General features: G+C 47.5%; 1 protein-coding gene across 10 annotated transcripts in view; it reads right to left on the minus strand.

The window, feature by feature from the left end:
* ZNF496 (zinc finger protein 496) overlaps positions 1 to 27,083 on the minus strand; it is a 41,251-nt gene extending 14,168 nt beyond the window's left edge. The window contains exons 1-6 of one of the 10 annotated variants that reach the window (XM_079771385.1): positions 26,987 to 27,083; positions 26,585 to 26,779; positions 24,953 to 25,040; positions 24,309 to 24,735; positions 23,731 to 23,914; positions 18,101 to 18,174 (exon numbers count right to left, since the gene is read on the minus strand). In XM_079771385.1, the coding sequence (XP_079627511.1) occupies positions 18,101 to 18,174; positions 23,731 to 23,914; positions 24,309 to 24,698 (648 nt within the window). In that variant the 5' untranslated portion in view covers positions 24,699 to 24,735; positions 24,953 to 25,040; positions 26,585 to 26,779; positions 26,987 to 27,083. Of the gene's footprint in view, positions 1 to 18,100; positions 18,175 to 23,730; positions 23,915 to 24,308; positions 25,926 to 26,584; positions 26,780 to 26,986 lie in introns of those variants that run through there. The other 9 variants (XM_079771386.1, XM_079771377.1, XM_079771380.1 and 6 more) reach the window with 9 other exon arrangements.
* Between the last annotated feature and the right edge of the window lie 768 nt (positions 27,084 to 27,851).

Genomic DNA, 27,851 nt, shown 5'->3' on the forward strand with positions numbered 1-27,851 from the left:
ATTGGCTGGTGTGAATAAAGCAAAATTATATATATATATTTTTTTTTGTCAGATCAACAAAAAATGTGTTCCATGAGATGAAAAAGGCTAAAAATCGTGGCTCTAGATGATCACCAGTTACCCGGATGGTTGCTCTGGGGCTGGGATGAGGTGTGTGTGGAGGTAACAGGCTGGGAAAGGACAGTTTTCAATGAATATCCTTTGGACACTTCCTCCCCTACGTACGCAGTTGTTTTCACATTAACCCAGAGACAGCAGAGAGTAGGACAATGCGTATAAAGGGCCCAGAGCCCTTCAACTAGATTTGCTAAGTTAACATCTTGCCTATCTGTCACATTTCCCGTCTCTCATATGTGACGGGTGGGCATGATCCCTCATCCCTGGGGTCACTGGGGACTTAAGGCATCACGACAGGCTGCCCCAATAAGGGTCTGCATGAATCTTCTAAGAAAAAGGTTCTTCTTCCACATCAGCACAATGTCTACGGCACTGTGACTCTGCACCCAGAGGATATGTGGCAAAGCCTGGAGACACTGCCACTACTGAGATGGGCACTACAGACATCAAGAGGATGGAGGCCAGGGACGCTGCGCAACACCCCACAGTGCCCAGGACAGCCCCGCGTGACAAAGAACTGTCAACCAAAATGTCAATGAAGCCACGGTCTAGAAACTGCTCTATAACATCAGAAAAATTTAACATGGGTTCAATAATAACATTTAGTATCTTTTGAACTACGAAATAGTATTACTTTATCAAGGTAAAGAATTATGAAGACTTCCACAGACTATGACAAGAAGTCAAGATTGGAAATTGCTGGGTCAAAGCTTTCTAATGGGCCCTAGAAATCTTGCTAAACTTGTCTTTAAATGTCAATCATCAGGTATACAAGTGAAATTCAACAGTCTTATATTTACACTAGAGGCCCGGTGCACGATTTCGTGCACAGGTAGGGTCCCTCGGCCTGGCCGGCGATCGGGGACGATTGGGGCCGCCAGCTGGGGAGGGACTGCGGGACACTGGCCTGCCGGGGAGGGACCGCAGGCAGGCTCTAGGGTGTGTCCAGTCCGTCTCACCCAGTCCCGATCAACCGGACCCCAGCAGCAAGCTAACCTACCGATTGAAGCATCTGCCCCCTGGTGATCAGTGCACATCATAGCGACTGGTGGAACAGTCGGACGAACGGTTGTATGAACGGTTGGACACTTAGATTACGCTTTTATTATATAGGATATTATATAGGATGACAATAGTCATGGGCTTACAAACACTTGTTTTGTTTTGCCTATGCCCATCAGGAAAAAGATGAGATTAAGTGTAATACTCCCATGGGTCCTTGAGGAAATTTCTGGACAATCTGGGGAGAAAGTAACAGAAGTACACCCTGTGACTCAGTAATTCCATTTCCAGGACATTTTCCTAAAGAAATCATGAGGAGGAATGCAAAGGTGTGTGCAAAAGAATGTAGAAGATACTGTTTGGTAGAATCAAGCATCAGGTTTTTTCTTTATACCTTTTTCCGGTGTCTGAAGACTTATCCTAAGCATGGATAACTTAAGTTTCATTAAGGTTGAAACAAAATACCCATGCACCCACCTCTAAGATATAAACAATGTAGATAGGTTGCAGTCTTTGCTTTAGGTTTTCTTTGAAAGGTGTGGTGTGTAGGTCACAGACTGCATGTATCTGTCAAATATATGCTAAAGACACACTGGATCACATGGATTTAACTGACATTTATAGAACACTAGAGGCCCGGTGCATGAAAATTCATGCACTGGCGGGGGGTGGGTCCCTCAGCCCGGCCTGCCCCCTCTCACAGTCCAGGAGCCCTCAGGGGCGGGAGGCTACCCGGCGATCAGGGGAAGGCGACGCCCCCATCACACCTCTGCTGCTGCCACTGCCGGCAGCGCAAGCCTTGGCTGGTCCTGGTTACCTGAGCCTTGGACAGCCCTGGGTGGCTGGGCAGCCGCCATCTGAGGCTTGCCTGCGCCTTGGGCTGGTCCTGGGCAGCTGGGGGCTGAGGGTGGGTCCGGCCACAACGTGTGCCTGCCGCCCCACACCCTGACTGGGCAGAAAGGACTGGGGGACTCCGGCGGGGGTGAGGGGACTGGGCACCACCATCTTGTGGCTATGGGTGCCACCAGCTTTGTGATGGTGTGACAGTCAATTTGCATATTCCCTCTTTATTAAATAGGATTTCACCCCAAAGATGCTAAATATATATTCTTCTCAAGTGCACATGGGTCATACACAAATATAGAACACATTTTAGGACACAAAACAAGTAAGTCTCTATAAGTTCAAGAAGATTGAAATCACATCAAACATTTTTTTTTTTTCAGAACACAGTGGAATGAAATGAGAAATCAATTATAGTAAAAACACCCCAAAACATTAAAACACATGGAGGCTAAAAAGCATGATATTAAGTAACTAGAGGCCCGGTGCATGAAATTCACGCACTGGAGAGTTGAGCGGGGAGTCCCTCAGCCCAGCCTGTGCCATCTTACAGTCTGGGACCCCTTGGGAGATGTCCAACTGCCTAATCTGGCAGGTGGCCAGGGAGGAGCCCGAATGGGGGCTGGGCACCACTCGCGCTCATCCCAGCCTGTTAGCCGTAAGCCCGGCTTCTGGCTGAGTGGCGCTCCTTCTGTGGGAGTGCACTGACCCACCAAGGGGCAGCTCCTGTGTTGAGCGTCTATCCCCTGGTAGTCAATGCCCATCACAGCGACTGGTCGTTCCGCCGTAACACTTGCTTAGGCTTTTATTATATAGGCTAGAGGCCTGGTGCACGAATTCGGCACCAATGGGGTCCCTCGGCCTGGCCTGAGGGATCAGGCTGAAACCCACTCTCCGACACCCCCCGAAGGGTCCTGGATTGCGAGAGGGCGCAGACCAGGCCAAGGGACCCCACCGGTGCATGATCAGGGCTAGGGAGGGATGTGGGAGGTTGGCCAGCCAGGGATGGGCTGCGGGAGGGCTCCAGGGTGTGTCCATTCTGTCTTGCTCAGTCCCGATGGGCTGGGCCCCCGCAGGAAGCTAATCTACCAGTCAGAGCGTCTTCCCCTGATGGTCAGTGCACGTCATAGCGACTGGTCGACCAGTCGACTGTCTGCCCCCTGGTGGTCAGTGCATGTTATAGTGAGCAGTTGAGTTGCCTTAGCATATCATTAGCATATTATGCTTTGATTGGTTGAACAGCCTACCCGTTAACCGAACACTTAGCATATTAGGGTTTTATTACATAGGATGAATCGGATACCAATGAGATCAGGAAAGAAATAAAAAAACTTCCTGGAACCAATGAAAATGAACACACAATGACACAACATCTCTATGATACAGCAAAAGCAGTCCTGAGAGGGAAGTTCATAGAACTACAGGCCTACCTCAAAAAACAAGAAAAATTAATAATAAACTATTTAACCCTACAACTTAAAGAATTAGAAAGAGAACAGCAAGTAAAGCCCAGAGTAAGTAGAAGGAAGGAAATAATAAAGATTAGAGCAGAAATAAATGACATAGAGACTAAAAAACAATACAAAAGATCAATGGAAGCAAGAGCAGGTTCTTTGAAAGGATAAACAATATTGATGAACCGTTAGCCAGATCATCAAGAAACAAAGAGAGAGGACCCAAATAAATAAAATCAGAAAGGAAAACAGTGAAGTAACAACTGACACCACAGAAATACAAAGGATTGTAATACAATACTATGAACAACTATATGCCAACAAGCTGGACAATGTAGATGAAATGGACAAATTCCTTGAAAAATATAATCTCCCAAAACTGAATCAGGAAGAATCAGAAAACCTGAATAGGCCAATAACAACTGGAGAAATAGAAGCAGTAAACAAAAACCTCCTAGCAAAGAAAATCCCGGGTCCAGATGGCTTCACAGGGGAGTTTTACCAAACAGTCAAAGAAGAACTAACACCTATATTCCCAAACTATTCAAAAAAAATCCAAGAGGAAGGAACACTTCCAAACTCTTTTTATGAGGCCAGCATTATCCTAATTCCAAAACCAGATAAAGACACTACAAAGAAAGAGAAGTATAGGCTAATATCCCTGATGAATGTAGATGCTAAAATCCTCGACAAAATATTAGCAAATCAGATCCAGCAATATATTAAAAAGATCATACACCAAGACCAAGTGGAATTTATTTCAGGGATGCAAGCCTGCTACAATATTCACAAATAAAAAACCTGATACATCACATAAACAAACTGAAAGAGAAAAATCACATGATCATATCAATAGATGCAGAAAAAGCATCCAACAAAATCCAACATCCACTTTTGATAAAAACTCTCAGCAATGTGGGAATAGAGGAAGCATATCTCAACATAATAAAGGACATATATGACAAACCTACAGCAAACATCATACTCAATAGGCAAAACCTAAAACCATTTCCCCTAAAAACAAGACAGGGATGTCCGCTTTCACCACTCTTATTCATCACTAGAGGTCCGGTGCACGAAATTTGTGCACAGGGGTGTGTGTGTGTGTCCCTCAGCCCAGCCTGCACCCTCTCCAATCTGGGAACCCTCAAGGGATGTCCGACTGCCCGGTAGGATCGGGCCTAAATGGGCAGTTGGACATCCCTCTCACAATCCAGGACTGCTCGCCTGCCTGCCTTCCTGATTGCCTCAAACTGCTTCTGCCTGCCAGCCTGATCACCCCCTAACCACTCCCCTGCCAGCCTGATCGATGCCTAACTGCTCCCCTGCCAGCCTGTTTGCCCCTAACTGCCCTACCCTGCAGGCCTGGTCCCCCCCAACTGCCCTACCCTGCAGGCCTGGTCCCCCCCAACTGCTCTCCCCTGCAGGCCTGGGTCCCCCCCAACTGCCCTTTCCTGCAGGCCCGGTCGCCCCCAACTTCCCTCCTCTGCCGGCCTGGTCACCCCTAACTGCCCTCCCCTGCAGGCTTGATCGCCCCCAACTGCCCTCCCCTGCTGGCCATCTTGTGGTGGCCATCTTGTGTCCACATGGGGGCAGCCATCTTTGACCACATGGGGGCAGCAATCTTGTGTGTTGGAGTGATGGTCAATTTGCATATTACTCTTTTATTATATAGGATAGTACTGAAAGTCCTAGCCACAGTGATCAGACAAGAAAAAGAAATAAAAGGCAACCAAGTTGGAAAGGAGGAATTATTTGCAGATGATGTGATATTATACATAGAAAACCCTAAAAACTGCACAAAACCCCCCCACTAGATTTAATAAATGAATTTGGCAATGTAACAGGACACAAAATCAACACCAAAAATTGATGGCTTTTTAATACACCAAAAATGAATTCTCAGAAAGAGAAACTAAACAAACAATCACATTTACCACTGCAGCAAAAAAATTGAGACTCTTAGGGATAAACTTAACCAAGGAGTTGAAAGACTTGTACTCGGAAAACTACAGGACGTTGAAAAAATAGATAGAGGAAGATATAAACAAGTTGAAAAATATACCGTGTTCATGGATTGATAGAAGTAACATCATTAAAATGTGCATACTACCAAAGGCAATCTACAGATTCAATGCAATTCCTATTATAATACCAACATCATATTTCACAGATCTACAACAAATACTCCAAAAATTTATATGGAACCAAAATAAGCCCCGAATAGCCACAGCAATCTTGAGAAACAAGAACAAAATTGGAAGAATCACAATACCAGATATGAAGTTATACTACAATTCCAGCGTAATCATAGCAGCCTAGTACAGCCATAAGAGCAGGCATATTTATCAGTGGAACAGAACAGTGACTCCAGAAATTGACCCAAGACACTATGCTCAATTAATATTTGACAAAGGAGGCAAGAACATACAATGAAGTCAAGACAGTCTCTTCTATAAATGTATTGGGAAAATTGGACAGATACATGCAAAAAAAATGAAACTAGACCACCAACTTACACCATACACAAGAATAAACTCAAAATGGATAAAACACTTAAATGTAAACTGTGAAACCATAAAAATCCTAGAAGAAACCAAAGGTAGCAAAATCTCAGACATTCCCTGTAGGAATATGGTTACAGATACATCTCTTAGAGCAAAGGTAACTAAGGAGAAAATAAACAAATGGGACTATATCAACATAACAAGCTTCTGCACAGCAAAAGAAACCATCAACAAAACGAAAAGGGAGTCCAGTGTATGGGAGAAAATACTTAGCAATGATATATCTGATAAAAGGTTAATATCCAAAGGAACTCATGCAACTTAATAAAAGGAAAACGAACAATCCAATTTAAAAAATGGGCAAAGGACCTAAATAGACACTTCACTAAAGCAGACATACAGAAGGCCAAGAAACATATGAAAAAATGCTCAGTCACTGATCATCAGAGAGGTGCAAATTAAAATGACAATGAGGTATCATCTCACACCTGTCAGGATGGCTATCATCAACAAATCAACAAACGACAAGTGCTGGCGAGGATGTGGCGAAAAGGGAACCCTAGTACACTGCTGGTGGGAATGCAGACTGGCGCAGCCATTATGGAAAACAGTATGGAGTTTCCTCAAAAAATTAAATATGCAACTGTCTTTTGACCCAGGGATCCCACTTCTAGGAATATATCCTAAGAAACCCGAAACACCAATCAGAAAGAATGTATGCACCCCTATGTGCATAGCAGCACAATTTACAATAGCTAAGATCTGGAAATAGCCCAAGTGCCCATCAGTAGACGAGTGGATAAAAAGCTGAGGTATATTTATACCATGGAATACTATGCAGCAGTAAAAAAGAACGATCTCTGGGAGCTATGCATATATACTTTTATGCATAGCCCATGGACATGGGCCATAGGGTGGGGAAGACCTGGAAGGATGGGTAGAGCCTGGGAGGAAAGGGGAGAAGGCAGAGAGAATGGGAGATATTTGTAATACTATCAACAATAAAAAATATATTTTAAAAAATTAAATTTAATAATAAAAAAAAAGAAGGATCTCTTACCCTTTGAGACAGCATGGAGGGACTGGAGAGTATTATGCTAAGTGAAATAATGAGGAATCTCAGAGGGATGTTGGGGGAGGGGGGGTGGAGGGAAAGAGATCAACCAAAGAACCTGTATGCATATATGCATAACCCATGGACACAGACAACAGGGTGGGAAAGGCCTGAAGTGGGGGCAGAGGTGGGTTAGAAGTGGCCAGTGAGGGGGGGGAGGGGACACATGTAATACTTTCAACAATAAAAAATTAAAAAATAATAATCAAGCTACAGAGAGACAGAAAAAATCTATAGATTATACTCAAATTTTATAAATTTCATATTAAAAATTACCTAGGAACCCTGCCCTGGTGCTCAGCGCTGTCAGGAGCCCTATGTGGCACACTACTTCGATGCCACCCCTGGAAGGACATGACTCAGCCCAGCATTCCCACCAAAACATGTGACTTGAATCTCAATAGGAATTAAACCTTACTGAGGTCTCGTCTTCACTCTCCAGGATTACTGATGCCATGACAAACATGGACACCCCAAGGAGGAAACACTGGACCAGAATAAAGAAATGAGAAGCACAACCCTGGTATATTATTTAAATGTTAAATTTCCAGAATGTGACACACACACAGTAAGTCCCTACTTAACGTTGACGATAGGTTCTTGGAACCTGTGACTTTAAGCAAAACGATGTATAAGGAAACCAGTTTGATCAGGGGCATTGGCATAAACTGACCAAGTTCCTATGGCATATTTCTGGTCACAAATAAATCACCAAATTTCTAAATGAAGACCCAAAATACTTCTCATATCAAACACGGAAATAACTGTGAGCTATACAGACATTTAAGAAAGATTAGTAAGAATAATTAAGAACATGACTTTCCCACATGCTGATTCAAGGTCATGGTGGCCAGAGTGGAGCCTCTCCAGCAGCTTGGCCCTGGCAGGACCCAAGGACCCTGGGCAGGATGGTCTCCTAGTTCTTCCATCACAGGGAACTTACACCCACCCACACTCAACTACAATGAGGCAGATGCACCAATTGCCCTCATGCACATCTTTGGAACGAGGAAGGAAAATGGAGTCCCCAGAGAAAAACCATGCAGATGTGGGGAGAAGGGGCCAACTCCATATGGACAGTGAGTCACCCTGTCCCCGGCCAGAAACTGATTCTCCCTCCACATCAACGTGATCATGGCTGATGTGGCTCAGTGGTTGATCATTAACCTATATGACCCAGGAGGTTAAGGTTTGATTCCCAGTCAGGGCACATGCCCGGGGTTGTGGACTCGATCCCCACTAAGGGGCGTGCAGAAGGCAACCGATCAATGATTCTCTCTCATCATTGATCTTTCTCTCTCTCTCTCTCTCTCTCTCTCTCTCTCTCTCTCTCTCTCTCTCCCCCTCTGAAATCAATAAAAATATATTTTTTTAAAAAGGAGAAAAAAAAGGGTACTGAACGATACAACTTTATTTGAGAACCTGCTACATTGTGGTTAGGTAAGCAACCATCCTAGCTTTTAGAAAATATGCTCCCGTATGACTAGAGAGACACAAAGTCTCTAAAAATTCAGGAAAAAAATGTATGCAGAGGCAAGAGGTGAGACAGACAGGGAAGGGGAGAGAATAAATATACAGAAATTAAAGTGAAGGGTATTTGGAAATCTCTGTCCTAATCTTATAATCTCCCCAAGTTTGAAATTAATTCCAAAGAAAAAGTTAAAATAAATAGTATATTTCAAAAATAAAAAAAAACAGTGGATAATAAAAAAAAAAATGAAATACAGGTTATAAAAATACACATTCTGCCTCAGTTGGTCTGGGGTGCAGCTTGAAAACCTGCATTTGAAGGGGTCCCCAATTGGCTTTGCTGCTAGAAAGAGGCAAGCCTGGGGGAAGCCCGTCCCCCGGGACAAGTCCCTCAGAATGGAAGACAGGGGCTTGTAGAAAAAAATTTGATGTTGGTCTCGAAGGGGATCCAATATGCCACCCCCAAATGAGCAAGCTTGGCAAAAGACTGTTTGAGCTGAAGTGAACAGAGAAACAAAGTCTGAATGTCCCTTTATGCAGGAATACCATTTCCCCTTCTCCCAGGAAGGGCACAATGACTCTGGATTAGCAGACAGAAGTCTACACTTTATCAGCCCAAGGCAGCATAACAAACTACTAAATAAACCTTATCTTCCATAAGTGTCCACGTATATTTACCTGCCCACAACTTACTGCCCCTTGAAGCTCAAATTCCTTTTCCTTTGTCTTGTCATTTCTCCATGAAAATGGTATATAAGCTCTGACTGCTGTCTCGAGATTTTCATTTCATTTCTGTCAGGCACCCCATAGGCATATGAAATCAGTCTTTCTTTCTCCTGTGAATCTCTCTTGTCAGTTTGCAGGGCCCCGGCCACTGAACCTAAGAAAGTAGAGAAAAAGAGTGTTTTCCCTCCCTGACAGTCCCTTAATGAGGAAAAGATGCTAACGGCCACCATCGATGAAATATGAGAGGAATCTGGGCTCTGCGACAGCACCGGGAGGTGTCTGGCTCTGCAGTTCCAAGAAGAAATTGGCAGCAAATATTTTCAAAAGAAATATGGGTCTTGTTTCCCTTTGACCCTTGGTGGTGTCTGCGCAAACAGTGGGCAAGGACGTTCACAAACTGTGGAAGCAAACTGGAGTGCAGGCACAGGCGAATGACCAGTGGCACTCCAGCGCCACCCGGACAAGGCTGACACAGCCACTTAGTAGGACACCCCGGGGGCTTTTGTGTCATATGGGGAAAACTTACACTTGGAGAGAAGCATAAAAACAGGGCCCAATGATCTACAGAGTGACCGCAGCCAGACCCACATCCAGAAGAAAGTGCATCCAAACATTTCTTCCGAGGGAACTGGGGACATGTACCACACTTTCACTTTCTAAATCGTGCCCATTTTTTACAAGGGGAGACTGGATGGGGAAAATCCGGCTGCCTCCTCAGAGATGGGGCAGATGTACTTTCCCCTGGCTCCTTCCACTAAGGACAGCTCAAACCCTGACAGCCTAGGGGCCTGGGGCCCTGAGGACCCGCATGGCCTTGAGGACCCAGGTTTTCCTAACGCCTCAAACAGCAAACTTGAAGCTGCAGGAGCTGGCAATCCAGAAATACCACAGGCACAGATAAAAATAAAACCCAACAAAACCTATTCACTCAGCCACAGAACCAGGAAAGGGCAGCAGAGTCAGACAGACGATAACTGCTCTACTTCCACCACGCACCGCACAGCAACCTGGGGAAGCCCAGACTTCCCCCAAACCAGGCTGCAGTGAGGGGTCTCAGGAGGACCAATGGGGGGCCAGGACTTCTGTCCCTGCAGGCCAATGGCAGCCCCCCGCCACACACACACACACACACACACACACACACACACACACACACACCATCAGTGAGCTCCCTCCTCCGCTCAGAAGCCCCCTTCAGGGACAATGAAGACCACAGAGGAATCTCAAACAGGAGGGGAAAAAGACAAACAGATGTGAGCTGTTAAGAACCATCTGACAAGAAAAGAAGAAGCCTTGATAAAAATGCCTCAATGAACAATTACAAGTACACTAAAAGCATATAAAAACCCTCCGCAAAGACATCGTCTCAGCAAAGAAACCAGAAGATAACAAGAATAACAAAATGGAACTGCAGGAACTGAAACCACAACACAGGCATCCCTGGGCTTACTGTGCGGCATGGACACGCCATTCTGTGCAGGATGGAGGCCGGCGGCACCCCAACAGGCAGTCTACCGGCACCGATTTCCAACACCATCTGCTGACTTTGTGCTTCTGTGTCACATTTTGGTAATTCTTGCAATAATTTAAACATTTTTATTACGATGTTTGTTACGGTAATGTGTGATAAGTTATCTTTGATGTTATTCCCATAACTGCTTGGGGCATCACGGACTGCATCTACTACTATATAAGAGGGTGAACATCATCAATAAAGGTTGTGTGTTCTGACTGCTCCATCAAGGGGCTGTTCCTGTCTCTTTCCCTCTCCCCAGGCTTGCTAATTAGACCGGACATCCTTCTGGACAAAGCCACAGTGGTGGGGGCCGAGGCAGAGGTGGTTAGGGGCGACCAGGCCGGCAGGAGAGGGCAGTTATGGGTGACCAGACCAGCAGGGGAGGGCAGTTACAGGCAACCAGGCAGGCAGGTAGAGTGGTTAGGAGCGATCAGGCAGGCAGGCAGGCAGGCAGGTGAGCGATTAAGAGCCAGTGGTCCTGGATTGCGGTGAGAGGGATGTCCAACTGCTGGTTTAGGCCCGATCCCTGCGGACATCCCCCAAGGCATCCCGTAATGGAGAGGGTGCAGGCCGGGCTGAGGGACCCCCCCCTCCCCCGCCCCATGCACAAATTTCATGCACCAGGCCTCTAATCTCTTATAGTAAGAGGAGGGGACACTTCCAAATTCATCTTATGAAGCTAGTATTACCCTGAAACCAAAGCTAGACAAAGACAATAAAATAAACACTGACCAATATAACTCCTGAACAGATACAAAATAATAGCAAACAAAACTCAGCAATAGATAAAGAGATTTTATACCATGACAATAAGGGAATGCAAGGCTGGTTCCATAATTAAAAATCAGTCAACATAATCAGCACATTAACAGCCAAAAGAAAATTCACATGTTCGTTATCAACTGAAGCAGAAAAGACTTTAAATCCAACCCATACACAATAAGAAATCTCAGGGGAAAAAATTGAGGTGCTTCATCTTGATAAAGAGAATTTACAAAAACTTATAGCTAACAGCATATTTAATGGTAGATGACACTTTCCCCCTAAGACTAAGAACAAGGCAAGGAAATCCTCTCTCACCACTGCTCTTCAACATTGTGCTGGAGGTTCTAGCCAATGGAATGAGGCAAGAAAAAAAATAAATAAAGGCATAAATGCTGGAACGAAATAAAACTGTCCTTATCTGCAGATAACATGGTTGTCTACATAGAAAATCCAGGACTCTATTTAAAAACAAGCAAATACACATAAAAAAACAACAACCCTCCTTAAAACTGATATATGAATCCAGCAAGGTCACAGAATACAAAATAAACATACAAATATCTATTGTGTTTCTTATACTACAAATGATTATATTGTCATCAAAATTAAAAATATAATACCATTTGCAATTGCTTAAAAAATGTGGTACTTATGTATAACAAAACATGTATAGAACTTGTGCATTGAGAACCACCAACCAATGATGAAAGAAATCAAAGAGAATGGAAAGGCATATCACATTTACAGATCACAAGACCCAGATGGTAAAAATGTCAATACTCCCTAAATTGACACACAGGTTTAACAAAATTCTTATTAAAATCTCAGTGGGACTTTTTGCAGATATGGGCACGATTATTCTAAAATGCATAGAAAAAAAACCAAAGAAATGAAAATACATAATTTTGAAAAGGAAAAATAAAATATGAGGAGCCAGTCTACATATAAACTGTGTACTATTAGTGCAAAGAAAGACAAATACATCAATGGAACAAAACAGAAAACCCAAGAATAAGCCACACAAATATGCTCAACTGATTTTTGACAAGAGAATAAAAGCAATTCAGTGGAAACAAATTTTTCTGCCAAGAGGGCCGAAGCAATTGGACATCCACTAGCAAAAACAAAACAAAACAAAAACAAACTGTGACCTAATTCTCCACCGTATACAAAAATTAGAGCTATAGACTTAGATGCAAATGGACCACAGATTGTAATCATAGATTGAATCTATGACTACCCAGGTATGCAATTATTGGGTTAATGTATTTTGGACCAAAATGTAAAGTGGATAACTAAAGGAAAAAACATAGAAAATCTTTGGGATCTAAAACTAGGCAAAGAGTCCTCAGACTTTTTCCAAAAGCATGATCCTTAAAAGGAAAAATTGGTTAACTTAACCCAAATTTAAAACTTTTGCTCTGCTAAAGACCCTATGAAATGGATGGGATGAGAAGAAATATTTACAAAACATACATCCAACAAAGGACAAGTATGCAGACTATATAAAGAGTTCTCAAACTCAACAGTAAAAAAAGCAAAATGGACAATTAGAACATGGACAATAGTGTGGTGAAGGCCTGGGAGGGGTGGGTGTGGGGTGAAGAGAGTTAAGGGGGAAAAAAAGGGAAGACATCTGTAATACACTCAACAATGACATAAAGTAAAAAAAAAAAAGGACAAAAGTCATAAAGAGACCTTTCATGGAGAGGATTTAGATTGCAGATGAGCACATGAAAAGATGTCCAACTTCATCAGCCATTAGAGAATTCAAATTTAAGTCCAAAGGAGATATCAGTACGCATCTATCAGAATGGCTAAAATAAAAAATGGTGAAAGCCAGCCAATGAGTCTGCTTACCTGAATGTGTTTCTGCAGAAATTTAGACAAAGCTGGCAATAGTAAAGCCATGTTACGAGCCTTAAAGACACTGAAGTCATTAAGGTCCCTGAAAATGGCAATAAAAAAATTAATTAATTAATTAATTAAATTAAAAACAGTGACAACATCAAATGTTGGCAAGGATGTGGGGAATATAGTGGAAATGTAAAATGGTACAGTCACTCTGGAAAAAGGTACCAGACAACCCAACAATTGCATACCTGGGCATGTGTCCCCAGAGAAATGAAGACTGATGTTAACACAAAACCTGTACACGAATGTTTATAGCAGCGTTATGCAAAATGCCCTAAACTGGAAACCACCCAGATCTCCTTCAGCAGGTGAATGGTTCAACAAGCTGTGGTACATCCATACGGGGGGGGGGGGGGGGGGGGGGGTCTTTCCTTAGCAATAAAAACAGAACGGACTATTGACTCATGCAAAACACTCGTTGAAGCTCCACAGAATTATGCTGATTGAAAACCATCCCCTACAAGATTGGTACAATATCTGGAAATCAATAAACATTATACACCACATAAACAAAATGAAGGATAAAAGCCACATGATTATATCAAAAGACACAGAAAACGGCCTGGCCAGCATGGCTCAGTTGGTTGAGTGTCAACCTATGAACCAGGAGGTCAAGGTTCAATTTCCGGTCGGAGCATATGCCCAAGTTGCTGGCTTGATTCCCAGTGTGGGGCATGCAGGAGGCAGCCGATCAATGATTCTCTCTCATCACTGATGTTTCTATTTCTATCTCTCTCTCCGAAATTAATAAAAATATGTTTTTAAAAAATACATGCAGAAGAAAACAAACAAAAAAAAGAGATGCAGAAAAAGCATTTGATAAAATAGAGCACCCATTTATGTAAAAACTCCCTGCAAAGTGGAAATACAGGGAACATACCTCAATGTAATAAAGGCCATATATGCCAGACCCACAGCCAAAATCATACTCAGTGGCAAAAACTATAAGCATTCCCCTTAACATAGGGAACAAGACATGGATGTCCACTTTTACTACTCTTATTCAACATGGTACTGGAAATCCTAACCATATCAATCAGACAAGAAGAAATAAAAGGCATCCAAATTAGGAAGGGAGGAGTAAAACTGTCATTATTTGCAGATGGCATGATACTGAATAAGAGAATCCTAAAGATTCCACCAAAAAACTACCAGAACTGATCAATGAATTCAGTAAAGTAGCAGGATACAAAATTAATATCCAGAAATCAGTTGCTTTATTTATTCATCACCAAAAAGTATTTATTCAGGAAAAAGAAAGGATTGCAATTCAAAACTTGCAGAACTGGTGAGCCATGTGCAAATTCCTCAGTTGCATTTTTATATATCAATAATAAACTATCAGAAAGGGAAACTAAGAAAACAATATCATTCACAACTGCTTAAAAAAAATTAAATACCCAGGAATAATTTTAACCAAAGAAGTAAAAGACCTGTACTTGGAAAATTATAAGACACCGAAGAAAGAAACTGAAGATACAAATAAGTAGAAGCATATACCATACCATGTTCATGGATAGGAAGAATTAACATATAATTAAAACATCCATACTACCCAAAGCAACCTATAGATTCAATGAAATTCTTACCAATATATCAATGGTACATTTCATAGTACTAGAACAAATATTCCAAAAATTTATATGGAACCACAAAAGACCCCAAATAGCAACAGCAATCTTGAGGAAAAAAAGAACAAAGCTGGAGGAATCACACTATCTGATATCAAACTATATTACAAGGCCATAGTAATCAAAACAGCATGGTACTGGCACAAAAATAGACATATAAATCAATGGAACATAATAGAGATCCCCAAATTGAACGCACACCTTTGGGTCAATTAATATTTGACAAAGGAGCCTGGCTGGCGTGGCTCAGTGGTTCGAGCACTGTTGGTAAGAATGCAGATTGGTGCAGCCTCTATGGGAAACATTAAAAATGAAACTGCCTTATGACCCAGTGATTCCACTACTTCTGGGAATTTATCGGAAGAAACATGAGACACTAATTCGAAAGAATATTTGTACCCCTATGTTTATTGCAGTGTTATTTACAATAGCCAAGATCTGTAAGCAGCCCAACTGTCCATCAGTAGATGGGTGGATAAAAAGAGCTGTGGTACATTTGCACAATGGAATACTACTTGGCTGTAAAAAAAAAGGAAATCGTACCCTTTGCGACAGCATAGATGGACCTGAAGAACATTATGTAAGTGAAATATGCCAATGAGAGAAAGACAAGTACCATATGATTTCACTCACATGTAGAATCTAATGAACAAAATGAACTAACATGCAAAATAGAGACAGACTTATAGAGAGCCAGCTGACAGCAGGGGAGGGGGAGTTTTGGAGGGTGTCTGAATGTTAGGTGGAGGGATTGGGGGGGGGGGGAAAGAGAGAAAAACTAAAAAACTTACGGACAGCGACAATAGTGTGGTGACCGAGGAGGGGAGGGGGGCTAGAGGAAAGGGAGCAGGGTTTAGGAGGGATAAATGGTGATGGAGACCTGACTTGGGGTGGTGAACATACAATAGTGTACAGATGATGTGTAGTAGAATTGTGCACCTGAAACCTGTATAATTTTGTTAACCAGTGTCACCCCAATAAATTTTTTAAGAAGTCCATACCTAAATGTGACATACTGTATGAACCCACTTACTTACTAGTAATGTTCTTAAACAACACTATCCGATGGTTATCAGAGACCAAGGAGAGGCTGGAGTGAGAGCAGTGGGTGTGGCAGAAAAAGGCAATAGGAAGGATGCTTCTGAAAGCAAACGTTCTGTATCCTGTGTGTACTGATGTCAGTATGCTGCTTATGACATTGTATCTACCAGCTTGTAACATTGTATTGTATTGTATCCATTATTTCTTACATCTGAGGTGAATCTATGATTACCTAAAAAAAATAAATAAATGCACCCATATTGACAGCAACATTATTGACAGTGGCCAGAAGGTGGAAGCAACCTAATTGTCCATCAAAGAATGAAATGCCCTGGCCAGTGTGGCTCAGTTGGTTGGGCATCGTCCCGAACACCAAAAGGTTGCTGGTTAGATTCCTGGTCAGGAATGCCAGGGCTGTGAGGTCAATTCCCAATAGGGGGCCTGCAAGGGGCAGTGAATCAACGTTAACCTCTCACATCAATGTTTCTCTCTCTCCCTTCCTTTCTCTCTAAAAATCAATAAAAATATTTTATTTTTAAAAAGAGTGAATGGATAAGCACAATGGGTTATATACAGTACACACCACGAAATATCATTTAGCCTTCACGAAGGAGAAAATTCTGACACATGCTATATCATGGATGAGCCTTAGGACATTACACCGAGGGAAGTAAACCAGACTCATAAGGACAAATGCTGCATGGTTCGACGTATGTGTGCTCTCTAGAGTGAGTGGGATGGTGGGTGCCGGGGCCAGAAGTATGCGGGAATGGGGAATTATTACTGAATGGGTGAGGAGTTTCAGTCTGGAAAGATGAAAAAATTCTGGAGATTGGTTGCACAACAATGGGATATACTTAAGATTACTGAACATTTAAAAGTAATCTTAAGTATATCCCATTTAAAAACACCACTGTACATTAAAAATAACTGAATTTCATGTCAACCAAATTTTGTAAATTTTGTTGTATGTATTTTACAATTAAAAATTCAAAAGAAGAAGCCCTAAAAAATAAGACCTTCAGGATGGTGACTTTTAGTGCACTGGGCAGAAACAACCTTCAATGGAGTGATAAAGAGCACTGATTTATCAGAACCTGTCTCCTCTGCTCACTGTGGCATCTACAGGGACCTGGATAAATTCAAAGGTGAACAACCGAAACTCAACAGATACTAAATTCATAGCATCACTTTGCAAGTTGTACTGGTCGAAGGTATCGGCACATGCTGTGTTCCAGGGGTACAGCTCCAAGGGAATGGACAATTCCCCACTCCATGTGCCCAGCAAATTCCCTCTCGTCCTGAGCCGAACCCCCTCCCAAGTTTGAAGTCCTGCTACATGGATGTGCAGAGAACACACTGTCTACTGTCCTTCAGATAGTCTTCCATCTGCTGAGAACCAGTAACAACAGGGTCCACCCCTTTACAGCACCAACGTTCTGGTAATAACTGAATTTCATGTCAGCCAAAGGAAAGTGGTCAGTAGGGAAACTAAGGGGGTGTGGTCAGAAACCACAGCCCCAGGCAGAACCTGGGATGGAAAGAGGTGAGTGAAGACAGCTGCCAGGCCAAAAACAGCTCCCACCTGGGGAGGACACCTGAGAAAGAAGCTTTACGTGGAAACCCCCGAACAGCCCTCTGCACGGCTACGTGACGGTACCAAAGAAATCTAGATCTTCCCCTCCCCTTTTTCACTGGAGGGGACACCAAGATGCCAAGAGGAAGAGAGACGGGGACGCCAGGATGTTTGTTGTCCACCACCATAGTCCACACAGGCTCCCGAAGGTGACGGCACAGCCAGCATAGTGAGCAGCCTGGACTATGGGGCAGGAGGAGGGATGGGAGTCACATAAACTCACATCTGTCCTCTTATCTTTTCTAGGCTGGGCTGAACAGCCTGTGTGGCAGACAGAAAGCTGGCCAGGGTCCTGGCAAAGCTTCCCTGTAGCTGACAGAGAGGCAAAGCGGGGTTTTCAAGGGTTCTCGCAGAAGTCACTCACCAGGGGCAGCTGGAGAGAGGTCATCTGCTGTCCATCCCTCATGCTCCCTTCCTGGAGGGAGGGGTCCTGAGGAACTGAAAGAGATGAGAAAAGCGTGTCTCACAACCCTGGGCCTCTTTTCTTACCTGGGAGGATTACAAGATAATGCAGATAAAAAAACTTTGGGCAAACTACAAGATTTGTCACTCTGCTTTCAAATACAACACGGGGGACTTTAACAGGGAATGCCTGGGCTTGAGTTGGCCCTGCCACCAAGTCGCAGTGTAACTCCCCACAGATGCAGGGGCTTCAACTTCATGATCCGAAATATGGGGAAAATAGAGGTTAGAGCTCTGAGTCAAGATATCAGTAAGAGCTGCCAGCAATGAAAATCACTGTGGGGCTCCAGGGTCATAGAAATGTATACACCTGGAAGTTTATAAACTGTAAACTCCAGAAGACTGTGTCCCTGTTAAGTGTCGCCCCCCACCTCCCCACCCCCCCCATTCCTCCCCCGGAGGAAGCACTGTTGAAGCCCACTAGAAAGTGCAGAGTATAGCACTGGGACCACCTCCCTTAGCCTGACCTTGAGGCCTGGGGGGCAGGGGCTGCTATTCCAACAGACTTCTCTCCCCGACTGGCAACTACACCTTGCTCAGGCTTCTGTGAGCAGAGCCACATACCTGGCCCCTGGCCCAGGGTGCAGCCATGTGGAAATAAGTTATGTTTCAAAAGGTGCTCCTTTCACAGAGAAAGACCTGGAAAGCTGCACTATCGTCTCTTGGTTGTTTTTTTTTTTTTTAAATATATTTTATTGATTTTTTTACAGAGAGGAAGGGAGAGGGATAGTTAGAAACATCAATGAGAGAGAAACATCGATCAGCTGCCTCCTGCATACCTCCCACTGGGGATGTGCCCGCAACCAAGGTACACGCCCTTGACCAGAATCGAACCTGGGACCCTTCAGTCCGAAGGCCAACGCTCTATCCACTGAGCCAAACCGGCTAGGGCCGTCTCTTGGTCTTTTAAGGCTGATCCTGGTCACATGTTAAATCAGCCTCAAAGCTAACACAGAAGCCAGCATCTCTCACCAAGATGCAGCAGGGAAAGGTGTAACTATTTAAAACAAGGGTCCAAACAGGAGGCAGAACAGGGGACAGCGTAGCCAGCAGTGACACTGGGGGTCCCCGAGAGAGGCAGCCTCCTCACTCTGCTGGGGAAAGCTACAGCAGGGTAGGGTGGGTGTGGATGTGAGGGGGGAGTTCATTCTGCTCTCGCACCCTGCCAGCTTCTGGGGGATGAATGACAGCTTCTCCCTACCTTTCCCACGGGACATGAGTACATGGACACTTTTACAAATCACCATGGAAAGCTTTAACCTTTAAATAAGATCTAGCGTTTTGGGAAGATTTTCAAGATTAGGAACTACAAGGTTTTTACTGGTGGCTCATCCCAATGACAAATCACTTTAAGTCTTTAAGGTCTTCCTAGTAACAAACTCATCATGGCTCCTTTGTCCTTATTATTGCTCAGGGAAAATGGAGGAGCTGAGTTTTTGGACCAGAATCCCATCAGTGGTAACTGGCTTATTTCTGAACTTCCTCAAGAAGCACCAGCTTAAAAAAAAAATTAAAAAAAAAAGAAAAGAAGCACCAGCTTAGGCTGGGGCAGCTACGTCTGAGGGCATTCTTGCTACCCACAACCTGCATATCCCAAGCTGCCTGCACATGCAGTGTTTATCTGGACTAATGGTTGCTTCCCTTAAGCTTGTCGTTAGACTAAATTATGTCCCCACCAAATTCACATGTTGAAGTCCCAACCCCTATGACCTAAAAATGTGACTGTATTTGGAGATGGGGGTCTTTCAAGAGGTAATTAAGTTAACATAAAGTTTTTAGGATGGGCCCTAACCCAATATGACTGATGTCCTTATAAGAAGAGATTAAGCCCTGGCTGGTACACCAAAAAGTAGCAGGTTTGACGGCTGGTGTGGCTCAGTGGTTGAGCATCAACCCATGAACCAGGAGATCACAGTTTGATTCCCCTTCAGGGCACATGCTAGGGTTGTGGGCTCGATCCCCAGTAGGGGACGTGGCAGGAGGCAGCCCATCAATGATTCTCATCATTGATGTTTCTATCTCTCTCTCCCTCTCTCTCTGAAATCAATAAAAAAAATTATATATATATATAATAGATAAATATGCTAATTAACCAGGACGCCGTAATACATGGACCAGACAGGAGGAGGTTGCGCATGCAACATCGGGAGTGGGGCGGCAGGGGCCTCCGCGCGCGCCTGCACTGGGGGAGGCCTGGTCAACAGCCGCTGAGGCTGCTTCAAGGGCCGGAGAGTGAGACAGGGCCGAACCGGCGACTCCAGGGTGGGTGGCACAGCTTGACAGCAGGGCCTGCTTGGCCATTGCCGCAGCAACCTGCAAGCAGGCAAGCGCAGCCCGCAGGCAGCACCCAGCAGGGCCTACTTGCCCATTGCCACGGTGTAGGGCAGGCAGGCCCCACAGAGAGCAGAGTACCAGGGGGAGCGGGCCTAAGCCATCAGTAGGACATCCCCTGAGGGCTCCCGAATTGCAGAGGGTGCAGGTCGGGCTGAGGGACCCCCAACCCCCGTGCACGAATTTTGTGCACCGGGCCTCTAGTATTTAAAGAAGAAAGAAAAAAGGTGGCGGGTTTGATTCCTAGTCAGGGCACATGCTGGGTTGCAGGCTCAATCCCAAGTAGAGGGAATGCAGGAGGCAACCAATCAATGTTTCTCTCTCTCATTGATGTTTCTCTCTCTCCCTCCCTTCCTCTCTCTAAGATCAATTAAAAAAAAAACATTTTTAGTTAAAATCGTAAATTTTATATAAAAAAGAGAGATTAAGACACCCACAAAGGGAGAAACACATGAGGTCATAGGGCGATGATGGCCATTCACACACCGAGAGAGGCCTCAGAATGAACCAGCCCTCCTGACTGGTCTTGATCTTCCAGCCTCCAGATCTGGAAGAAAGTAAATGTCTGTTGTTTAAGCTGCCCTGTCTGTGGGACTTTGTTCAGACATTCCTAAAAGACTACCACAACTATCTGGACTTTTAACCAAGGGGAGGCTGAAGAGTTTGGTTTATACAGAAGTCAATATAGTTTAACCCATAAAGAAATTTAATATGCTTTTTTTTTTTAAACTTATTACAATGTTAAGGACGACCCTGAATCTCAACAATACTCTCTAAGAATACCCTCCTGGCATCCTCCCTCCTTTCATCTGTTATCTGTAGCACAATGTAAGCAGTAAGTCTGCCTGAAACAACCCTCACACCACAGAGGTCCCTTAACCCCAGGGCAGCACGACTTCCCATAGGATTACTTCAACTGAAAATCATGACTGCCTCAGGCCCCTGCTTAGCATTTTATGGATATACTAGAAGCCCGGTGCACGAAATTCGTGCACGGCGGGGGGTTGTCCCTCAGCCCAGCCTGTACCCTCTCCAATCTGGGACTCCTGGAGGGATGTCCGACTGCCCGTTTAGGCCCGATCCTGGTGGGATCGGGCCTAAACGGGCAGTCGGACATCCATCTCACAATCCAGACTGCTGGCTCCCAACTGCTTGCCTGCCTGCCTTCCTGATTGCCCCTAACCGTTTCTGCCTGCCAGCCTGATCACCCCCTAACCACTCCGCTACCAGCCTGGTTGATGCTTAACTGCTCCCCTGCCAGCCTGTTTGCCCCCAACTTCCCTCCTCTGCCAGCCTGGTCACCCCTAACTGCCCTCTCCTGCAGGGTTGATCACCTCCAACTGCCCTCCCTTGCAAGCCTGGTCCCTCTCAACTGCCCTCCCTTGCAGGCCGGGTGCCTCCCAACTGCCCTCCCCTGCTGGCCATCTTGTAGTGGCCATCTTGTGTCCACATGGGGGCAGGATCTTTGACCACATGGGGGCAGCTATATGGTGTGTTGCAGTGATGGTCAATCTGCATAGTACTCTTTTATTAGATAGGATAGAGGCCTGGTACAGGGGTGGGGGCCAGCTGGTTTGCCCTGAAGGGTGTCCCGGATCAGGTGGGGGTTCCCTTGGGGCGTGGGGCGGCCTGAGCGAGGGGCTTGTGGTGGTTTGCAGGCCGGCCAAGCCCCCTGGCAACCCAAGCAGAGGCCCTGGTATCTGGGATTTATTTTCCTTCTACAATTGAAACTTTGTAGCCTGGAGCGGAGCCAAGCCTGCTGCTCCCTCCGGGGCGGGGCGGCAGCCATTTCTGTGGCAGTTAATTCACCTTCTACAATTGAAACTTTGTAGCCTTAAGCGGGTGAGCCCGGCCAGGGTGTGCGGAAAGCTTTGCTTCCCCTGTTGCCGCCAGCAACCCTGGCCTGCTCTCTCAAGCTCCATTCTGCCGCCATTTGTTTGAATTTGTTTACCTTCTACAATTGAAACTTTGTAGCTTGAGTGGAGGCTTAGGCCTGCAACGGCTATGGAAAGCTTGGCTTGCTCTGTTACCTGGGATACCTTGCTCTCTGTGGCTGTAGCCATCTTGGATTGGGGTTAATTTGCATACTCGCCCTGATTGGCTGGTGGGCGTGGCTTGGCTGGTGGGCATGGCTTATGTAGTGGAGTGATGGTTAATTTGCATATTACCATTTTATTAGAGACTAGAGGCCTGTTGCACAAAAATTCGTGCAATAGGCCTTCCTTCCCCTGGCTGCTGGCACTGGTTTTCCTCCAGCACCCGGGACCCAGGCCTTCCCTCTGGCCGGAGCCTTCAGTCTTCTCTGCTCCGGCCAGAGCGCCGCTCCTGTAGCTCCCTCTGCCCCCTGCCCTCCTCCTCATAGCAGGCGTCCCGCCCCACCCGGCCTACATATGAAAATTAACCCACCAGCTTTGTTGGGTTAATTTGCATACTCACTCCTGATTGGCTGGTGGGTGGCACAAAGGTATGGCCAATTTGCATATTTCTCTTTTATTAGTGTAGATGATTCCTTTAATCCTCAAGAAACCCAGTAAGGGTAATGATTACCTCCTTTGGACGGACCAGGAAACTGAGGCTTTCGGAGTTTAGAAGCCTGGCCTGGGTTATAGCGAGAGGATTCCACGTCAAGTGTACCTGGTGCCAAAAGCACCTGCCTGAAGCCACCCGCACACTTTGTACAGATACTGAGACATGGCTAGGTGACACTCAAGCCCCAAACCCTGAGACCCCAACCTGTTCCCTCTGAGAGTATTTCTGTATTTCCTTGCAACATCATAACAAGCCTGAGATCAGGGGCTGTTTAGCTGGGAAAGAGAGGTTCAGGGAGACAAGTGGATATGGCCACACTCGGCTCCTCACACAGCCCTGCTGGGACAGCCAATAGTGCCCGCTGTCCCCCCAAAATGACAAAGCCCAGAAATGCACCCTCACAGAGAGAAGATGGTGCAGCTTCAAAGACAGCCCCTTACAACAGAGCCTGCACTAGGAGACAGAGGTCCCTCTGAGTGAATGGGGCACCATGAAAAGAACAGACACCCTCAGGAAATTCTGACTCAATCACTCTAGGGAGGAACTCAGACCTTGGAAGTTGTTTATGGTTTCTCAGGGGATAGGAGAGAACTACTGAGGTCAAGAGCCACCTCTAAGGCACAAGGTGGGGTACAAAGGCCGGCCCGCGCTCCCCCCCCCCAGACTCCCTACCTGGGTCCCCGCTGAGCTGGCCTGGCAGTCTGCTTGGGAGCCCAGGGCCCTGGGGCAGGGCCACTGGCTGGGCTTCCTGGCTCTTTGCAAGGTGGCTCTGGGCCTCCGCTGGCAGCCGCTCCTGCTCCTGGTCCAGAGGGCCATCCCCATCGTCAATCACCACGGGGTCCTCACAGTGCTTGAGCTGCAATCCCAGAGAGAGCTTTTCAGGACTCATGGAGGACAGCAAGGGCCAGAGGCTGTGCAAACTCCCTCCCTTGGCCTACTGACCATCACCTCCACAGCTGATCACTGGAGGCTCAGCCCAGGCTTTGGACAGGGCTGTAAAGGGGAAGGATTTATCTTCCTAGTTAGAGCCTTTAGGGAATATAACCTGCTCTACTGAGAAACCAACACTCATGTGTACTTCACCAAAGCAAGAGTTCTGGAGAGAATTCCTCATCCCTGCCAGGACAGGGGAAGGTGTGTGGGTGTGTGGGGGTGTGTGTGTGTAGGGAAGTGGCCCCTCTCTACACTGCTGGCTCTTACCCTCTCCTCCCCCCAACCTCCAGCCAGCCCAGAGCAGCTGCTCCACTCACCCACTGCCAGGGTCTCCCTGGCTCCCTTTCTAGTGCCTCCACAGCAGCTACAGCCTGCTCTCCGCTCTCCGGCTCCTGGGCACGCACCCAGCCCTGGATCTCGCGAGGCAGGATGGCCAGGAATTGCTCCAGCACCAGCAACTCCAGGATCTGCTCCTTGCTGTGCCGCTCGGGGCATAGCCAACCCCGGCACAGGTCCCAGAGGCGCTGCAGGGCCTCACGGGGGCCCGCCGCCTCCTGGTAGCGGAACCGGCGGAAGAGGCGTCGGGAGGATTCGGGGCTGGGAGGCTCGCCCTGGGGTCCAGGGCTCTCTCCCGGTGGGCTCCTCATTTTCCTGGGCTCCTCACTTTCCTTCGGAGCCAAGACTCGGGGACACAGGGCTGTGGGCATGATGGGATTTGATGGGGGTCAGCAGCAGAAGACGACCCTATTTCCAAACAGAAATCACTGGCTTCAATACTCTGGTCTCTTGTAAGTAGGTGTGGAGGGTGGTGATGGGGAGAGTGACAAGGCCCAGAGACCAGCCCTTGGGAGGAGCCCTGGGAACACGTGCGAAGTGTCAGTGTGACTGGTCCTTACACAAATGGAGAGAGGGAACTACCACCCCCCACAGCATCATTGCAGGGTCCCCATAATTGGTCAACCTGACAGACAAGGCAGGGAGTCCAGGAGAAAAGCGGTGGCCTTTCAATGTGACACAGACATTCCGAGCATCCCAGGACAATGACAGGGCTGCATGCAGGAGAGAGAAGGAAGTAAGACTCCGTGGTACCTTCGGTGGCCAGATCCTCCTGGAGAAAACCCAAGAGGGCCGAGCTAAGCAGGCTGCTATCCTGGGATCTCTGAGCCAAAGTCACCGTTCCGGCCCTTGAGACCTTTACAGCATGAGTTGGAAAGACAAAGACAGATGCTCCAAGTAAGAACCGTGAAGGCATGTTGAGGAGGGAAAACCCACCCTGCTGGTGGCCTGCTGGATCCACACAGCCAGACCAGCCCTCACCCAGAGTCTGCACGGGGAGACAAGGGTAAAGCACATGGCCGAGAAGATACCCAGACAAGCCCTGGCCAGGGCAGCTCAGTAGGTTGGAGCGTCGTCCCGTACACCAAAGGGTGGCAGGTTCAATCCCCAGTCGGGGTGTGTATGGGAGGCAACTGATCCGTTGCATGTTTCTCTCTCACATCAATGTTTCTTTTTTCCTCTCTCAAATCAATCAATAAAAACATATCCTCAGATGAGCATTTAAAAAGCAACAAAAAAATGGGACAAAAGTGATAATCACACCTCAGATTCCAGGAGAAAAGAAATGCTGTGCATTTATAAATACCAGTACTGCCTGGCCGGTGTGGCTCAATGGTTGAGCATCGACCAATGAACCAGGAGGTTCATTCCCGGGTCAGGGAACAAGCCTGGTTTCAGGCTGGATCCCCAGCAGGGGGCGTGCAGGAGGCATCAGATAGAAGTTTCTCTCTCATCAATATTTCTCTCTAGCTCTCTCTAATTTAAAAAAAAAAAAAAAAGAGTAAACGCCACTACTCTGAGACTATGGGCCCCAGAGCAAGTCCCTCCCCTTCTCTCAGGCCGTGAGACCACTGGTTAGTCACTGGACTTCCATACCCAGATTGTATGAGGCGCCCCAGCTTAACCTTAACCCCCAGCAGCTCAGGGTCCTAAGGGTCCCATGTCGAATGCAGGCCCCGCTCCAATTTCACAGGAAGACCAGAAGAACCGCAAAGCCACGGAATGGCAGTCAGAAAAACCAAGTGTCTGGACTGCTCTGTTTTCCAATGGAAAACAGACTGGCAGAAAAGGACTCAAGAAATCTGGCTGGGCACCTCAGAGCCTACCCCATGGCCACCTTCCTTCAGCGCCCTTCCTGCATCTGGAACCAGCCCCACCACCCCAACGACAGGGCCTCTGGGTTCCCAGGTCGGCCCCAACCTAGGGTACCCAGGCCCCACCCTCAGCACTCAGTGTGCGCGGGGAACCAGCCCTAACCAGACAGTGGCGGTCCTCTTTGTCACCCAGGCACCTGGAAGGAGGCTCCGGAGTGATGCCTGATGAATGAACGAACGTGGGATTCCCGTGGAGCGGGGCGGGGCTTAAAGCAGCTGATGGAGGCGGGACAGCGCGGGACCAGCAGCGAGGAAAGGGAGGGCATTTTAGGCCAAGGGAAGAGCGAGCTTTTCCTCGCTCTCCCTCTCCCGCTTCCCTCCCAGCGCGCGCACGCACCCCCCCGCGCGCGCGTCTCCAGCGCAGCCCGCTCCCGGCTCCGCACCTCACGCCGTCCGGAACTCCTTCCCGGCGTCCAACTCAAGTCGCTCCTGCTGCGGCGTTAGTCTCCACAGCCGCTCCTCATCCTTCCCAGCCCGCCTCCCGGTGGCCTTCCCGAGGCGGGCTCTCTGCTGGGCCCGACTCCGTCCCTGGCCAGCCAAGCCCCGTCTCCAGCTCATCCAGAAACCCACGGCTCCACCTGGGAGGGAAGCAGTGGAAAGAAATGCAGGCACCTGAAAAGCGAGATCGCCTTACCTCCCCGCCCGCAGAGCCCCGGCGATTGGCTCCGGGATGGGGGGCGCGCGGGGCCGGTCCGGGGCCGCGGGGCCGCGAGTCCGGAGTGCTTGGGGCTGGGAGAGGCGGCGGGAGGGCGCCGCGCGGGCCGTGGGAGCCCGGCCGCACTCACCACCGCGCCGCGTCCCCGCTAGCCGGCCGCGCAGGCTTGGCCGCCGCTGGAGCCCGCCGGACGCGGAGGAAAGGAAAGGCCGGACCCTCCGGCTCCCTCCCCTGGGACACTTCCTGCTCCACTCTAGGACCGCGGAGGTCTCGGCGTCTCAGTGGTTCGCTCCCCGCCCCCCCTCCTCCCCCCCCAGGCCGAGGTGTGCGCAGGGGTGACATCCGACACCCCCAGCCCGGCCCGCGCGCCGCCCCGCCCCTCTCCTCGCGCGTCCCGGCCTCGGCGCCCGCCGGGACGTGGGCCCCGCCGCCAGGGCCGGCCTCCCCGCGGCCCCGGCGCGCAGCGGGGACGGCGCCCGCACACGGTGGCCGAGGACACAGTCGGCACGAGGGCGCGCGGGGCGGGAAGGTGCCTGGGCTATCCTTTCCTCGGTGCCCTCCACTCCCGGGCCCCCCGGACTAGAGGATGCCCGGAAGGGCGGATGGGGGCCACGCTGAAGGCTGGAATGGGGAGAGGAAGCCGTTCCATTTAGGAATCCCTTGTGACCGCCCCCGGATGTCCAAAACCCGTTCTCTCAGCCAGCTGCAGCCAGCCGCTGGAGAGGCCAGAAGGTGGAGAGAGACGCAGACCCCTCCCCCCACCCCCTTGGCCTCCTCCACCTTGGGAGGTCCAGGCGTCAGTTTGCACTTTCTTGGGGTGACACAGATTTGCGGAGTTTCAATTTAAGGAAGGTTGCCCGCTGCATGGCCTTTCTGAGCGTGAGGACAAGGCTGGGGAGTGCGCGGAGGGCCCCTGTGAATCTCCCACCCCCACAGCGGTTGGTGGGGGAAGCTTGGTGCTCTTGGTTCACACTGAGCCAGAGGCACAGGGAGAG

This window comes from Cnephaeus nilssonii, assembly GCF_951640355.1.
Source record: "Cnephaeus nilssonii genome assembly, chromosome: 5".
NCBI lineage: Eukaryota > Metazoa > Chordata > Mammalia > Chiroptera > Vespertilionidae > Cnephaeus > Cnephaeus nilssonii.